This window comes from Aspergillus campestris, assembly GCF_002847485.1.
Source record: "Aspergillus campestris IBT 28561 chromosome Unknown P168scaffold_11, whole genome shotgun sequence".
Taxonomy (NCBI): domain Eukaryota; kingdom Fungi; phylum Ascomycota; class Eurotiomycetes; order Eurotiales; family Aspergillaceae; genus Aspergillus; species Aspergillus campestris.
Window position 1 is genome coordinate 153,478 of NW_020194346.1, and position 14,931 is coordinate 168,408.

The 14,931-nt window shown below is 51.7% G+C and overlaps 8 protein-coding genes across 8 annotated transcripts; 5 read left to right on the top strand and 3 right to left on the bottom strand.

Annotated features, from left to right (window-relative positions):
• Nucleotides 1–13: 13 nt before the first annotated feature.
• P168DRAFT_312537 (chloride channel protein) lies at nt 14–3,035 on the top strand. The gene is made up of 7 exons (XM_024839578.1): nt 14–189; nt 246–781; nt 836–939; nt 992–1,144; nt 1,194–1,308; nt 1,357–1,448; nt 1,498–3,035. Exons 1-7 carry the CDS (start codon nt 44–46, stop codon nt 2,977–2,979), a joined length of 2,628 nt encoding a protein of 875 aa, XP_024689976.1. The 5' UTR covers nt 14–43; the 3' UTR covers nt 2,980–3,035.
• Nucleotides 3,036–3,447: 412 nt separating this feature from the next.
• Nucleotides 3,448–4,430, top strand: P168DRAFT_273636 (CTD kinase subunit gamma). Its single transcript, XM_024835379.1, has 2 exons — nt 3,448–3,669; nt 3,729–4,430. Exons 1-2 carry the CDS (start codon nt 3,511–3,513, stop codon nt 4,278–4,280), a joined length of 711 nt encoding a protein of 236 aa, XP_024689977.1. The 5' UTR covers nt 3,448–3,510; the 3' UTR covers nt 4,281–4,430.
• A 647-nt stretch (nt 4,431–5,077) lies between these two features.
• On the top strand, nt 5,078–6,083 carry P168DRAFT_284148 (uncharacterized protein; the record flags this gene model as incomplete). The annotated part of the gene is made up of 2 exons (XM_024836114.1): nt 5,078–5,517; nt 5,579–6,083. The coding sequence occupies 2 exons, from the start codon at nt 5,078–5,080 to the stop codon at nt 6,081–6,083; spliced, it is 945 nt and encodes a 314-aa protein (XP_024689978.1).
• A 270-nt stretch (nt 6,084–6,353) lies between these two features.
• Nucleotides 6,354–8,521, top strand: P168DRAFT_273643 (YagE family protein). The gene is made up of 2 exons (XM_024835380.1): nt 6,354–8,059; nt 8,115–8,521. Exons 1-2 carry the CDS (start codon nt 6,565–6,567, stop codon nt 8,189–8,191), a joined length of 1,572 nt encoding a protein of 523 aa, XP_024689979.1. The 5' UTR covers nt 6,354–6,564; the 3' UTR covers nt 8,192–8,521.
• Nucleotides 8,110–8,724, top strand: P168DRAFT_47431 (uncharacterized protein). The gene has a single exon (XM_024841963.1). The coding sequence runs from the start codon at nt 8,203–8,205 to the stop codon at nt 8,530–8,532; it is 330 nt and encodes a 109-aa protein (XP_024689980.1). The 5' UTR covers nt 8,110–8,202; the 3' UTR covers nt 8,533–8,724.
• A 192-nt stretch (nt 8,725–8,916) lies between these two features.
• P168DRAFT_241674 (uncharacterized protein) lies at nt 8,917–9,817 on the bottom strand (the record flags this gene model as incomplete). The annotated part of the gene is made up of 2 exons (XM_024833765.1): nt 8,917–9,261; nt 9,416–9,817. 2 exons carry the CDS (start codon nt 9,815–9,817, stop codon nt 8,917–8,919), a joined length of 747 nt encoding a protein of 248 aa, XP_024689981.1.
• Nucleotides 9,818–10,437: 620 nt separating this feature from the next.
• Nucleotides 10,438–11,843, bottom strand: P168DRAFT_292490 (putative mitochondrial phosphate transporter Pic2). Its single transcript, XM_024837595.1, has 5 exons — nt 11,599–11,843; nt 11,523–11,528; nt 10,815–11,465; nt 10,623–10,746; nt 10,438–10,560 (listed from the first exon to the last, which is right to left on the bottom strand). Exons 1-5 carry the CDS (start codon nt 11,693–11,695, stop codon nt 10,509–10,511), a joined length of 930 nt encoding a protein of 309 aa, XP_024689982.1. The 5' UTR covers nt 11,696–11,843; the 3' UTR covers nt 10,438–10,508.
• Nucleotides 11,844–12,171: 328 nt separating this feature from the next.
• Nucleotides 12,172–14,200, bottom strand: P168DRAFT_47693 (putative C6 transcription factor). The gene is made up of 3 exons (XM_024841965.1): nt 13,409–14,200; nt 12,298–13,352; nt 12,172–12,230 (listed from the first exon to the last, which is right to left on the bottom strand). Exons 1-2 carry the CDS (start codon nt 14,000–14,002, stop codon nt 12,555–12,557), a joined length of 1,392 nt encoding a protein of 463 aa, XP_024689983.1. The 5' UTR covers nt 14,003–14,200; the 3' UTR covers nt 12,172–12,230; nt 12,298–12,554.
• Between the last annotated feature and the right edge of the window lie 731 nt (nt 14,201–14,931).

The following is a 14,931-nucleotide window of genomic DNA, read 5'->3' on the forward strand; positions in this document are numbered from 1 at the left end:
TGATGTGGATGCTGGAACATTCGTGTGATACACTATATTTACCATGCGCGATATTCCAGAGACGGGCGCCTCGTCAGCGTCCCGAGACGGCTCTCAACACTCGTTCAACCAGCACGGGGATGACCAGATACAATCGGAGTATGCCCGTGAGGGGACTGATGACCCGCTGGTCGGGACATTGAATGAACCGTAAGGGATACGTGAAGTACTTTATTGCGCATGGTCTAACAGATACTTTTACACAGTATATCCTTCAAGCGCAAACAAAAACGACCATCCCGGTTTAGTCTATCGAGCTTGTTCTCGAATAACAATGAGTCTGGTGCCGGTGACGCTTTCTTCGATTCATCGACTATTCGGAATGGTCAGCCCCCGGAGGATGGGTCATTTTCGAGAGACAGCGGACATGGTCGCGAGGATAATTTGAATGTCCAGAAAGAGGGGGGTCTTCTGGACTGGTACGTGGAGGGACCCGGGCGACGAGTGGGTTATGATGATCAAACGGCCATCGACTGGATCTTTGAATACACGAAAGAGCGTCAGAGGAAGAGACTCTTATATTCGGGCAACCAGGGCATTGTCGGATATGCTCGCAGGCTTCTCGATGCTAGTAACGTCTGGCTTATACTGATTGCTACGGGAATAGCGGTGGGAATCATAGCAGCCTGTATTGACGTTGCTAGCGACTGGCTGGGAGACTTAAAGACCGGCTATTGCAAGAACGGTCCTGGCGGTGGGAAGTTTTATCTCAACCGAAACTTCTGCTGTTGGGGACATGATGGTAGGTCTTTGCTTTGGACTTCGACCCTCGGACCAGCTGCTGATGTCACACCAGATTTCTCCAAATGTTTGGACTGGGTTCCATGGAGGGAAGCTCTGGGAGTGTCGTCTCCTGGCGGAGGTTTTGCCGTCGAGTACATCTTTTTTATTCTTTACTCGGTATTGACTCTCATTGGTTTGTCTGGCCGAACACGATTAACACAGTCACCAGATATTATTTGCCGCGTGTGCTTCTTTCTTGGTCAGAAGCTATGCCATTTATGCCAGGCATAGTGGTATCCCCGAGATCAAGACGGTCCTCGGGGGCTTTGTCATCAAACATTTCATGGGATCGTGGACCCTTGCAATCAAATCTCTTGGTCTAGTCAGTGCCCCATGTCATTTGGAATACCCCAGTGTGCTAATTGTGGCAGTGTTTGTCTGTTGCTTCTGGGCTATGGCTGGGCAAAGAAGGCCCGCTCGTTCACGTGGCATGCTGTTGTGCCAGTCTTATGATGAAGCCTTTTGAAAGTCTCTACCGCAATGAAGGTATGTGGACCGGACAGTATGCTCCAATATAGCAACTAATTTTTTTAGCGAGGAAACGTGAAGTTTTATCAGCAGCTGCCGCCGCCGGTATCTCTGTTGCTTTTGGGGCACCCATCGGAGGTGTGCTCTTCAGCTTGGAGGTATGTCTACCAGACTGTATCTAGCATCCAGGCACTAATGTATTATCAGCAACTGTCTTACTATTTCCCTGACAAGACAATGTGGCAGAGCTTCGTCTGTGCCATGGTTGCAGCTGTGACATTGCAGGCGCTCAATCCCTTCCGCACTGGAAACATTGTCCATTACCAAGTCAAGTACACCCGCGGGTGGCACCGCTTTGAAATCATCCCTTTCATCATCCTCGGGATTGTTGGCGGTCTTTACGGAGCTTTTATGATTCGATTGAACATGCGAATCGCCAAGTGGCGACGGTCACGTAGCTGGTCTCGACCGATCTTGGAAGTCACAGTGGTTGCACTCCTGACGGCTCTGGTCAATTTTCCGAACTTATACATGAGAGCGCAAAACTCGGCGCTTGTCCACTCGCTGTTCGCCGAATGTGGCACCACAGGGACTATATCTGATGACCTTTTGGGTCTTTGCAAGCAGGGTGCTATATCAACCACCACAATCGCTCTTTTGCTTATGGCCGCGCTTCTTGGATTCCTCCTTACGTCGATCACTTTCGGTCTGGACATACCTGCCGGTATCATTCTTCCGTCTGTTGCCATCGGCGGTCTATACGGACGTGCTTTGGGAACCACTTTCAGGATGTGGCACGAGACCCATCCTGACTTTTTCTTATTCGGCAACTGCCAGCCCGACACACCGTGCGTGACCCCGGGTATTTACGCCATCATCGGTGCCGCTTCGGCTCTCGGCGGCTCCACAAGAATGACCATCTCCATCGTCGTCATCATGTTCGAACTTACCGGCGCTTTGACATATGTGATCCCAATTATGATTGCAGTCATGTTATCCAAGTGGTGTGGTGACATCTTCGGCAAACGAGGTATCTACGAATCATGGATTCAGTTGAATGAGTATCCGTTCCTCGACCATCGCGATGATACGGCCCCGCCAGATGTACCGGCCTCTAAAGTCATGACCGGGTTCGATGATCTGACGGTCCTTCCTGCCGTTGGCCATACTATTGATTCCCTCCGCAATCTTCTTGTGAACACTTCCTACAGGGGGTTTCCGGTTGTGACTGACACGTCGAACCCGATACTTCTGGGGTTTATCTCTCGCAACGAGCTTTCCTATGCCTTGAAATCCTCGACGTCTTCGGCAGACCGAGAATTGCCCGGAACAACCCAGGTCTTCCTTGCCCATCAGCCGTTTGCCGATCCCGCGGACACGCTCGATCTGCGACCTTGGATGGACCAGACACCTATTACGCTAAACAGCGGAACCACTTTCCTTATTGTTCTTCGAATGTTCCAACGACTTGGACTCCGCTATGTCTTGTTCGCTGACAAAGGAGTGCTCCAGGGACTGCTCACCAAGAAGGACATATGGTCTATCATCAATGGAACTGATATCCATAAGTTCGACACTCTGAGGCACGATGAATATGGTCGAAGTAATGACGCCGAAGGAGTTGGCTTACTAGATGAGGATGACAGGGATAGTTTTGCGAGTTCTATGGGGCGCCGACAGTCCCTTTAGAGCTATTTTTGTCTGTTTTGCTATCTGTATAGAAATCACATGGCTTGGAACAACATTTTTGTAATCTTATAGGACGTTGTATCGATTCTAAAATCAGTAACTTTGATTCCATTTTACTCAGAGATGTATCAAAGTGTCTCCCCGCCAAAATATACTTCTGAACACTAACATTCGAAATACTATCGGTAACTTGAGGCTTGTCCCATGACCACGGAGTGGACACCAAAAATGATACAAACTAAAGCTCGGCATCTAATACTCTAGGTAAGTCTGAACGAAGACCGAAAACCCAGGAAGTAAAAGATGACACTTGAAGATAGTGAGTGTTCTCGAGCGATGACATACAAGCGCCCCACGGAGTATTTCTGCCGGAACAATTGTCTATCCACCGCCTTCTCGATAACCAACCGGTGCCCCAATTAGCGTCGGCCTTCCATGACAGGCTTCAAGATCTCGGCCAATTTCAACATTGCAAAGACCATCTTATATATCATTCATTCCTTGCTATCTCCCAAGCCCTCAACCGCAAAAATGATGGCGGATCCGTTCGAGGTTCGCATGCGATTCACCGCGCAGCTGCAACACTTGAATGCCTCCATTACTTCCTCACAGAAAGCGGCGCATTATGCGCTCAAGTACCGCGACATGGACGAGGACCTTCATTCATGTATCTTAGAGCAGCTGGAAAGAGTACGCACCATCCTCTACAGACAGTAACGATAGATCGGGACTGACTTCCCCCTCCCCAGAATAATATGAACAACAGAGCGAACATCATGTACTTCATCGAACAATTCTGCGAAATGGCCACCAAAGAAAACCACACTCCCTACGTGCGCATGATACAGAGAGACATCTTGCGCGTCGTGGACTCCGTCGTACCGGCAGACGGATCAGGCGCCGCAAACGTCAAGCACGTTCGTCGGGTTCTCAACGGCCTCCAGACAAAAGAGATTCTATCCGCTGAAACGATTGCGGAAATCGATGCAGCTCTGAAGGAGCGCGAGTCTCACCAGGCGCATCTGGATCTAGAAGCAGAGGAAGCACCCGAAGGCAGTGTGGTACCGAAGAGTGGCACGCCGCGGGGGTCTCGGCGGGTGGATAAGAGGCAGATCGAGCAGCGGATTGAAGAGGACCGTGAGCGGAACAAGAGACTACGGGAGAGTATGTGGACTGTTAGTGGGGATGATGGCGATGAACATGGGAAGTTTTGGGATGAAGCTAGTGATATTGGGGAGGATGACTTTATCAATGCGAGCGAGGAGTTTGTGGAGCGCCAGAAGATGGTCACTGCGGTTTGAGTGCACAGGCGCGGCTTAAGGATGTTGGTTTGTGTGCTCTCTGTGGTATGAGAGTGTTTGATTTTCTCTAGCATCGCGACTTGGAGTTGTTGGGTTTGGTTTTGGAAAGCATCGAGGTTGGATTGGCGTTTATGTGGGATTTTTGTCATGAATCAATCATAACATAGTATCGAATTTGACCACATTACGATGAGTATCCATATGTACAGTACTGATGGCCGCAAAATAGATTCCAACCAGAAGTCATACACCCATCCAGGAAAGGATTCACGACCTAATGGTTCAGTGATTGTGCTGTCTAATAGAAATGCTGTATCCCTCAAGTCCCACTGTATAAGGCTTAACACTCCCCGAGCGCTTGAGAGTCATTTTATGATGTAGTCCTCCATTTGATTTGGAGTAACATGGGCCTCTCCCATACAGCCAACCAAAAAGGAAAGCCAGCAATCTGTAAACAAACATCCGACCATTTATTATCCAGAACTATATCAGGAGATGAAGCTTATAGTAAGTATGTTGAGACCCACTAGAGGGGCTGTCCGCCTTCGGACTAACGTACCACCGACCAATTTTGATTTCTGCCGAATTTCTTCGATAAAAACTATCCGAAGATTCATCGCAATCAGATTGACTCTCACAACGGCCATTTGGTGCTTGCAAAGGGATTCATCTGGTCCTCTATGTTCTCTCATATCGTCACCGCAGCGAAAGGTCTATTTGCTGGACAAAGTTCCGACCCAGACCTGCCCACCAGCGATTCCAGTGAACTCCCCGCGAGCAAACCCAACAAATCTAAGATGGTGACCGCTACGCGACGACGGTCATTCCTACCTGCGGATGAGCAGGAACCGGCAGTCAATGGGGTTCAGGATACGAATTCGAAACGCAAGTCTGGTGCGACGAAATCCGACAAGCCTGAAACGCAGCGCAGTAAACGACGGAAGAGGACCAGTCTCGAGGCGGCCCAAGATAGCGAGAACGGCACGCCCAACGAGAAGCCCGAAGTCGCGGAGGAGTCCTCAGCACAGCCAGAGCAGAAAGAGCCCACGAAACATTTCCGATTCGGTAGCGAAGAGCCCGAGTTACCGTTGGATACGACAGCGGACGAACCCGCAGGGAATGAACAAGAAAATGATAGCAGTGACGATGACGACGATGCCCCAGAGCAAGTCAACAATTCCGCACAAGTGCTCCAAGCTAAGACGGAAGCCAAAAAATTGGAACGAGCCCGGCAAATGTAAGTGCAGTCACACATCCAATCCTCTTGGTGGCTCTGGTGGATTCTAATTTTGTCACAGAGAGGAGCAGTTGAAAAGAGAAAAGAGAAAGCAGCTGGACGCTTTGCGCAAGCAACAAGCGAAGAGCTCGACCAAGAAAAGAGAAAGACCGGATGACATGTTGTCCGAGAGCACGGAGACCCTTCAAGGCTCGAACACACAGGATGCTAGGCGCTCTGCCCTGCCGGCCCTTCTTCCAGACGATATCCTGAATGCAGAACCCGTTGCGAGACCGCCTACGCCGCCTGCCGAAGGCATGGACATCGTTCACAGGAAGCCTAACAAACTTCGATTCCTCGAGAAATCGGAGAAAGCGCCCAAGGACGTGGATCTGGGCGATGTCACCATCCGAGTTCTCGATGGAGACTCATCACGAAAGAAAGCCAAGACGACAGTATTACCGCCGAAGACCGCGAAACCGGCTCGGAATGCCAAGCAGAATTGGCTGAATCGGGGACGCAGTACGGGGCAGGTCAATGGATTGAGAAGGACCACTGGTGGTACCGGGGGGTTTGTGCGCAAATAGAAGTACAATTGAGGCATGCGCGTAATGAGAAACAGTCTGTATATGAAACTGACAGGATGTCATACATATACATTTTTACATATTCATCACTAACTTGAAAGCGATAATTACACTGTAAGGGGTGATCAATCCTTGTATATGGCGCTGGATGTGCCGGGAATAGCATTGTAAATGTAAAAAAATCAACACGCGGTAGATGATATCATCATAATTGCTTTTTCCTTCCCTTCGAGTAAGATCTATAAGAATGAGGTTAGTTTTGAACTATGAAAAGCGCTGCGTGGAGAGCAGAATGTGATTTCCCACACCGCATTGGGCCAGCCCGTGCACGTGTGGAGCTTCAAGCTATCCTTGGCCGCATTTTCTCTCACCTCCCATTCCATCCTTTCGCTTCTTCCACACAACCGCTCCCAACTGTTGTCATTGGTCCCATCCGTCAATGGCGGATTTTTCATAAACCTTACTGAGTCTCAGAACCAGGATGGCCTCGACAGCGGAGACCACGCCGCTCCTTTCACAACAGCAGCAGCAGCAGCAACCACCGCCGCCCAATACGTCACCGAGATCCCGCCCACCGAGGACAGTGACCTTCAACCCAACAGCGACTGTCAGTACATACCATGATGCAGCCTCTGCGGACCCTTCGTTCATGCCGCTACACGCTGGCTCCTCTTCGGTGTCCAATACGCGAGGACCGAGCGGACTGTCTGCCTTGAACAGCAAACTCCGTCGTCGCAACAGCCACGGAGGAACCTCTTACAGCACGTCGTATCCAGCCCCAACGTCGGCTCCCAAAGTCGGACCCCAACGGACGACGAAGAAGGCACAGAAGCTGAAACTTCTCCCCGATCCGATCACCGAGGAGGAAATTTTGGAAGGCGATACCCCGTCCGATGTCTATTCGCAGATCACTCGTATCAAGGAACCCACGGCCCGGAGTCATGCGGCACGCTTAGGAAAGGCAGACAGGGATCGGGTGCCCCGTGTAACGGCGTACTGTACCGCCAATTCGTACCGATTGGAAGGGGTGATCCGGTTCCTGAAGTCACGGGCCAAGACCCGCGGGGCCAACCCGAAACTGTTCGACGAGTGCGTGTATTCATCTTACGATTACGACTATGAAAATAAGCAGAAGGGGATACGGAGGATGGCCGAGGAGAACGCGGGCGCTCCCGAAAGGCCGCCCAGTGAACGACGATACTCGGACAGCGCCGTCGAAGTAAACGACACGAATAATGTTCGACGAGAGAACCTAATTGATTTTCAAGATTCGGTAGCCCACCCGGATGGGCCAGCGACCTCTGAAACCGCAGTCTCATCAGCGCACGATGCAGGGACGCCTGATTTCGACACCACGATCCACACCCCAGAAGTCTTCCTTTTCGACTACGGCACGGTCGTCATATGGGGCATGTCGCCCGCGCACGAGTCCCGCTTTCTCTCCGACATCTCCAAATTCGCAACCTCCATCCTCAGCCCGGAAGACACGCAGATCGAACATTTCAACTTCTACTACGCCCGCGAGTACCAAGCCCGGATATACAATGACTTCATCTCGCTCCGTGACCCGCGAAATTACATGATCAAGCTCGCCATCTCGCACGCGCTCGCACAGTCCGTGAAAACATCCCTCTTCGAAGATCTGGTGTCCGAGACCATCTCGAACACGGCACCTCTCCCGGCGCAGATCGCCCAAACAGGCAGCGTCAACCTCACCCGACGCCAGATCAACATGCAGATCGGAGAGCTATTCATCCTGCGGATCAACATCCATCTGCAGGGGTCCGTCCTCGACAGTCCGGAACTGATGTGGGCCGAGCCGCAGCTGGAGCCGGTGTATCAGGCAGTGCGCAGCTACCTGGAGATGGACCAACGAGTCAGTCTGTTGACGGAGCGGCTGGACGTGATTGCGGATCTCCTGGCGGTGTTGAAAGATCAGTTAACTCACCGCCACGGAGAGTATCTCGAATGGATTGGTACGTATACCTGGTACTTTCCTATCATTACATGGTTGCTAACAATCAACGACAGTAATCGTTCTCATTGCGGCAGAAATCCTCGTCGCAGGAATTAACATCGTCGTTGATCTCTATGCGGGTGTTGAATAGAAACGTCACTAATGGGTTTACGCTGTCGAACATGCTACGGCACTTTCTTTTTTTTCCTCATCGTTCTTCTTCATTTACTATCGGGCAGACTGTTTCATTCTTTTCCCCCCATTCATTTCTTTTCTATTTCCCCCCCATCTGTCTATTCTTCCTACGGAGTTGGGTACAGCGCGGGCAGGCTTGCATCATCATCCAACACCACACATCACACATCGAAAAATTGCCATCACTCCATACACAACACTTGCAGCAACAGCAACAGCAACAACAGCAAAACAACATTCCATGTATCATATAATTTCTACCATGTTAATATGGAGAATCGAAAGGCTCAAATATGATTCTACCCCTTGAATGAACATCCATCGCTCATGTATCCTTGAGTACATATAATCAAAGGTCCACTGCTCCTACCCTCGAAGATTTATGACAATAGATTCAAGTGTATCCATGTTGAAAGGATGTGTGTTGTATAATGCAAGTAAATGGTAAAAAGAGACAGACCCATATCGCGTAAACAGATAGTGAACAACCACAATCTCAACAACTCCCAATCTGGACAGACAAGAAAAGCTCCTCACATAAGACACAAAAATATTAGAAAGAAAAAAAAAAATTGAAACATGTCACTCCCAAACCAAATTACACATACAAGAAATAAGACAAAGATAAGTTAAGACAGGACATGAAAATGAAAAGGAACTCAGAAAAGAGGAGGAATTCAATCAACTCTCCTCCTTCGGCTCCTTCATATCCATATCCATTGGCGTCGTGGCACCCTCATCGTCCTCAGGTTCCGGAACCCTTGATCCCTCCGGTGGTTGTTGGCTGCCGCGGTCACTACCCTCGTTGTGATTGCTCTCCTTGTCGCCGTTGCTGCCGGACTGGACGCGGAAGGACGAGGTCATGTCGTCCTGTGAGGGGGCCGGGGCCAGGCGCGGGAGGGTCGAGGACCCGACTACGGCGGAGGGTTCAACGGCGTTGGTGGCGGAGGCGGCGTCGTCGTCGCCGAGTTCGTTGGGCACGTTGGACTTACGGGAGCGTTTGACGCGGAGGGGACGTTCTTGGGGCTATACATTTATATTAGCTAAAGATGAATAAGAGACAGACAGACGTCTAGCCAGGAGAGGGGGGGGGGGGTAATAATGGAGGATGAAAGAAAGAAAGAAAGAAAGAAAGAAAGAAAGAAAGAAAGAAAGAAAGAAGGAAAAGTTAATAACATACAGTAGGAGGCTGCTCATCCGAGCTCCCCTCCGTCTCATCCTCATAATACCCCGCCGCAGACTCCCCATTCTTCATCTTCTCCTCAGCGATGCCATTCGCCCCAGCAGCAGACGACATCAATCCCGCGGCGCGGGCACGCAACTCGGAGCTAACGCCGCCGGCCTGAGCTTCCTCAGCCATGCCGGTGACCTTGGCGAGGTGCTCAAGCAGGATGCACGACTCGAGGCGCATCTTCTGGATGTACTGCCAGCCGCGGCGGTTGCGGACGCTCATCATCTCATTTTCGGCCTCGATCTCGCTGAGGCGTTTTTTGAGGGCGATGCATTTGCGCTTGTAGGCGACTTCCACGCTGGGTGGGTTCGAGGATGGTACGGAGGTGTGGTGGGCTTTTGTGGTTTCCATTTTGTTTCTTTTTCTTTCTTTCTTTCTTTCGTCTCTTCTTGTTGGTACTCCTCTGTCCCTTCTTTCGTGCTCCTTGGAAATGATGGAAGGGTTAGGCGGCGCGGTTCTGATCTGTGTCGGAATTGGTGTCGTCGAGCGCAAGATTGGTGTGGGGATGGAGACGCAGATGGAGGTGGTTGTTGGAAGATCGGTAAGGAGGTTTCAATTGCTGCGGCGACTCGTTGATAAGGTGCGAACAAGCCTGTCTTGTCTGCTTCTTAGCGGAGGATTTGCCGATTAAGGATGCGACAGGCGAATGCTCCCTTTCCAGTCGGCACAGCGTCCGCAGTTGCCTCGGGTGAGAATCGATGGATGCGGAGGAGAGAGAAGGCGTACACCGGGAGATATGGACTCAGCCGACCGTCAAGAGTCACAATGCGAATGGAGGCTGGAGAAAGGACAATGGAAGAGGAAGTTGCGAAGTCGAAGAACAATCGAAGGATGAACGCTGTCTCTGCCTGAGGCTGGGATGGCGGATGCGTTCTGCCGGTGGTGCTAAGGCGGTCAGCCATGAGGCTGTACAGACTGCAATCGTCCTCATCCGATGCTCTAACATTACTACAGAGTCGTACTTCTTATTGTTATAATCTCATTCGCTAATTATAAAGCAACACTACTCCGAATATATTCAAAACAAAGGCCACGCCAACACCTAATGCCCACCGGTGGTGGGAAGACCCAGGAACACCTTGAACGAATCATAGCTGGAGATATCGTCAATAACGCTTCAGTTCCATCAGGTTCGGAGTAGTAGGCAAGGACTTACATCAACCACTGGAACCCAGTCAATGTACCCAGCATCACAATACGAACAGGAAGGCCGTTCCACAGCCCTGCGAAACCGATGTTACGGTAGATCCGCGACACCGCCGTCGAGGCCGACTCCCCAGCTGCATCAATCAGTACGACCATTCCACCAAAGCCAGAAGAACGCAAAAAGAAAAGAAGAAAAACATACCCTTTCGATCAGCATTCAACTTACTAACCATAACATCAGCCGGATGGCTAACAACCGCACAAAAGATGCCCGCAATATAGCCCCCCAAGAAGCTCACCCCCGTCTGCGGCAGCATCCCAAAGCTCTCCTTCGGCCTCCCCAGCGTCCAATAAAGCCCACTAACGGTCTCCTCAAACGTCGCGAACTTCGTCATCGTGTACGGGATCTGACGCGCCCACAACGGCGCAATCCCCTTATAGAGACCCGCCAGTCCCTCCTTAGCCGCAACCTTCCGCCAGCCCTCGCGCAGGGTGCCCGCGTAGGGCGGCAGGGTCGTCTGCATGCGGACCTTGACAGCCTCGAAGGGGCAGAGGGCCATGTCGGCGAAGAACTCGGCGGAGGCGCTCGCGCCGAGGAAGACGAGCGTGCGGTTCGTGTGAGGGAAGAGCTGCTCGCCGTAGAGGTACTTGAAGTACTCGTAGAAGCCGTACTTGCCGGCGCCTTGGAAGGAGTAGCCCACGAAGGTGGGGGTCCAGCCGAAGAAGACGCCGCGGAGGCCTTCTTTGGCGAAGATGGAGCGCCATGCGGAGAGGTTGGAGGTGTAGATTTTGGGGTCGACTTGGCGGCGGCATTTGACGAGGTCGAGGGGGGTGACTGATGTGTGTGTCGGTCCTGTTCATGCTATATAAGAGGGTGTTTACTCGTAGTAAAGATAGTTGCGACACGTACCACAAGCTAGACATCACGAAGACAATACTGTCAGCATCAACCTATTCATCACAATTGACAGAACACTAAAGCCTACCGATAATCCCACCAAGCGTACAGCTAGCAAAGTACTTCGCGGAATTGGGCTCGATCTTCCCAAAGGGGAGCTTCCGCTCCTGCGCGGGGGGTGCCATTATCTGAGAGAATATCTAACAAAATCTCGACAAGATGCTTCAAACAATTGATTAAGCCGATGTGTTGACTATGAGAGCGCAAGTCTAGCCGGCAATAAGAATAGTCTATACAAAAGCAGCAAGTGTTGTATGTATGAAGCGAAAAGAGCAAAAAAACGCAGTAAAGGAGGGCCGACCAGAAACAGGATATATTCTCCGTTGCAGGGCACAGACTACTACTAATCTCTATCCTGTTATCCCAGGCCTGGACTCGTGGTTACATCATGTCTCATCCAGGTCCTGTCACCCCATCAGAGGGATTCTATCCCCGGTGTTGTATGACGTCACTAGCTCGCCACGTAACCGGCCGGTTTACTGTCCGGTTAGTATGGCCGTGGCTATTGTTCCTTTGTTTTGGGATATATTTCCTAGACAGGGGGTACATTTACAAACTTGCTAATCCCGTGCTGGCATAGTACTACCCCACGATCTATATCCAAGAAATTTATGATTCTCAGATCAATGTTCTAGAGAACTTAGCACGAGCTAGTTAGCAGTATGTATAGTCCGATTTTCAAGGCACGCACGTTACGCAATGAATGAATGCATTATTGATTGAATATACAAAGGTTCCCAGTCAGATGTCCAGCCCAAGCAAGCAAACCAAATAGACATACATAGCCAGGCCAGGGAAGCCCAGATAAATCGATATACAGGAAGCGAACACACCTTTCCCGTCCGCTGCCCATCAGCCAGACCAGTCGGTTGTGCAGGGTAGAAGGTAGGCAGTAGTATGTTATAGAAGGGGGATATACAAAAAAAAGAAGAAAAAACAAGGGTATCGTATAGTATGGACAGTTGATAGTGGGAGCAGACAGTTTTACATCTGCGAGAATTGCCCCATCACCGGCACAAACTGATGAAGGTCAGGGATGGATGGCGCCGTAGTCGGCGTGTCGCCCTCCTGCGCCAGCATCAACGCCAGGCGGATCCCCAACGCGGAGCCGACCTGGCCGAGCGCGCTGCGGATCTGCTCCGTCTGCGCAGGAGTCGCCATCCCGCACGACAGGATGTACCACAGCGGCCACAGCATAATGTATCCGAGGAACCCCCGGATGCGGGGCTTGCCCTCGGGAGGCGGTGGGATCGGGTTGCCTTGCATGTCGATGTGTCCGAAGGCGAAGGGGATGCTGCGGCAGGTGGCGGAGATCATCTCATGGCAGATGCCCAGCGCTTCCTGCTCGCCCTGGAGAAGTGCGCTGTCTCCCGTCGCGGACGCGAGAGTGCGACTGAGCTCGATCATGAGCTTTTGGACGATGAGCCGGATGGCCCAGTAGTAGATCCAGATGCCGGCGATCGAGATGCGCCGGTAGGTGAGGAGAGGCTCGTCCGTCTGCGTCTGGGCGTCCACTACGAGTGGGAGCCACTGTTCGGGTAGCGCTTCGCTCCACTGGGTCAGCTCCGTGTCCATGGCCCGACCGGCATCGTGCCACTCGAAGACACGGCAGAGAAGGTCCGGGTCAAGCGGCTTGGAGATAGACGACGTCTCCAATGCCAGTTGACTGAGTTTGGACGCGATCAACATCAACCCATGGATGGGATCGGATTTGTTCAACTGCTCGAGGATCCAATCCGTGTTATATCGTGGTCTTTCCCCGAGCACCAGAATCTCAATGTGCTGCACGTCTGTCAACATCTACCGTCTCGCCTTCGCCTGCGAATGTAGTCACTGACCGTATGTGCGTATGCGAAACTGAACAGATCGCGCCCCTGCGCATGACCCAGCTGGCTTTCACCTCGCAGCTTCATCAATAACCCAAATCCCGCAGTATGAGAGCTCGCCAGACCCTTCCTATCTCCCGAAATATCCTCGAACAGCGACAGGAGGACCATAGTTGAGAAGGTCTCATCCTTGACAGCCTGTTCGCGCGACCCCAGCGCTTGGCGGAGTCCGCGAAGCGCCATCCCGTAGCGGTTGCGAGCCTGCAGCATGAGGGACGGGGCTTTCACCTGGTTACTCAGCGTCACCAAAGCCGTGGCCCCGACAGCCCATTGTAAACACGAGGATACAGGCCCTCCAGGCCCGCCATCGCGACAGACCGCATACAGCGACGGCAGGAAGCCCAAATGGCTCAAGCACTCATCGCTCTGGTCCCTGGTCGTGTACTGATCGAAGAAGTAGCAGACGGCGCGCTCTTCCCACGTCGAGTCATCAAGCCGCCGCAGCGAGAGCGACGGCGACAGCAACAGCGACTGGCGGGCGCTGCCAATGGAATCGGACCGTCGACTGCGCGGGCTCTCCACAGATGACTGTCTCGCCCTCTGCATAAGCTGCTTCACTTTCTGCGTCTCATGTCGGAATATCGTGTCCTGCCGATATCCGGGACATGGGCGGCCGTAGACCAGACAGTTCCGGCATTCCGGAAGTGCCTCGTCGCACTGAATATCAAACGTTTAGCGTTGTGTCAAATAGGGAACAAGGGTCTGGGTGTTTTTGCTTCGTCTCGGGTCCTACCTTGATCTTTCGCCTCCGACACAAATGGCAGCCTGTGCTTGGTTTACCCCCATAGACCATCTTTGCCGTCCTGGAACTCTCGGGTGGGACAAGTGACGGCAGGAACCCTATTTGGATGGTCTCTTAGACTTGGAATGCTGACACGCTGACGCAATGAGTCCGGCCGGCCTGGCCATTTGACATGATGAGATCGGATCGGCAGAGCGCGGAATGCGGTGGTGCTCTCGCTCTCTCCTGGGATTCGCTGTAGGGTTCGATCGAGGGAGGTATTTCACGGATCTGGCGATGTATCGTGGGGTATTTGCGCTATCAGTATTCACGGCCCAGATCAGCGACCAGAAGATGGAGATGAAGACCGGACGGGCGCTAGTCCGGTGTTCCTGGAATAGGCGGAGAAAACATCCACGCGGCGTTTAGTCATCGCCAGGCCAGTTGAAGTATAGGTAGAGTACTGATAGATGTGATCGTTTTCGCATGATGTCCATGAATAAAGCAATATCTTTTTTGACATACTTATTCAAGGTATCTAGATACTTGAAATGAAAACAAACAACAGTCGTGCCTTCTTGCCGTCTCCCTCGACCGCCTTCCTTTCAGGATAGGGCGGTCTAGCCTGGCCGTTTTACTGCCGCCCTCTGATAAGCGATAACAACTTTTTCTTCCCTGACAATTCTCTCTATCAGTCGTATCTACAACAAGCCTGATACTTCATCAAGTTTTCTTTCTATCTTACCACAGACAT

Excerpts from the sequence above, each read along its gene's own strand:
- P168DRAFT_312537 (XM_024839578.1), top strand. The coding sequence starts at position 44 with ATGCGCGATATTCCAGAGACGGGCGCCTCGTCAGCGTCCCGAGACGGC. Across the intron at positions 782-835 it reads CTGCTGTTGGGGACATGATG|ATTTCTCCAAATGTTTGGAC; the intron begins GTAGGTCTTTGC and ends ATGTCACACCAG. Across the intron at positions 1,145-1,193 it reads CAATCAAATCTCTTGGTCTA|TGTTTGTCTGTTGCTTCTGG; the intron begins GTCAGTGCCCCA and ends TAATTGTGGCAG.
- P168DRAFT_273636 (XM_024835379.1), top strand. The coding sequence starts at position 3,511 with ATGATGGCGGATCCGTTCGAGGTTCGCATGCGATTCACCGCGCAGCTG. Across the intron at positions 3,670-3,728 it reads TCTTAGAGCAGCTGGAAAGA|AATAATATGAACAACAGAGC; the intron begins GTACGCACCATC and ends CCCCCTCCCCAG.
- P168DRAFT_273643 (XM_024835380.1), top strand. The coding sequence starts at position 6,565 with ATGGCCTCGACAGCGGAGACCACGCCGCTCCTTTCACAACAGCAGCAG. Across the intron at positions 8,060-8,114 it reads AGAGTATCTCGAATGGATTG|TAATCGTTCTCATTGCGGCA; the intron begins GTACGTATACCT and ends AATCAACGACAG.
- P168DRAFT_47431 (XM_024841963.1), top strand. The coding sequence starts at position 8,203 with ATGGGTTTACGCTGTCGAACATGCTACGGCACTTTCTTTTTTTTCCTC.
- P168DRAFT_292490 (XM_024837595.1), bottom strand. The coding sequence starts at position 11,695 with ATGGCACCCCCCGCGCAGGAGCGGAAGCTCCCCTTTGGGAAGATCGAG. Across the intron at positions 10,747-10,814 it reads GTTGAATGCTGATCGAAAGG|CTGGGGAGTCGGCCTCGACG; the intron begins GTATGTTTTTCT and ends TGATTGATGCAG. Across the intron at positions 10,561-10,622 it reads ACTGGGTTCCAGTGGTTGAT|CTATGATTCGTTCAAGGTGT; the intron begins GTAAGTCCTTGC and ends CGATATCTCCAG.
- P168DRAFT_47693 (XM_024841965.1), bottom strand. The coding sequence starts at position 14,002 with ATGCAGAGGGCGAGACAGTCATCTGTGGAGAGCCCGCGCAGTCGACGG. Across the intron at positions 13,353-13,408 it reads GTTTCGCATACGCACATACG|CACATTGAGATTCTGGTGCT; the intron begins GTCAGTGACTAC and ends ACAGACGTGCAG.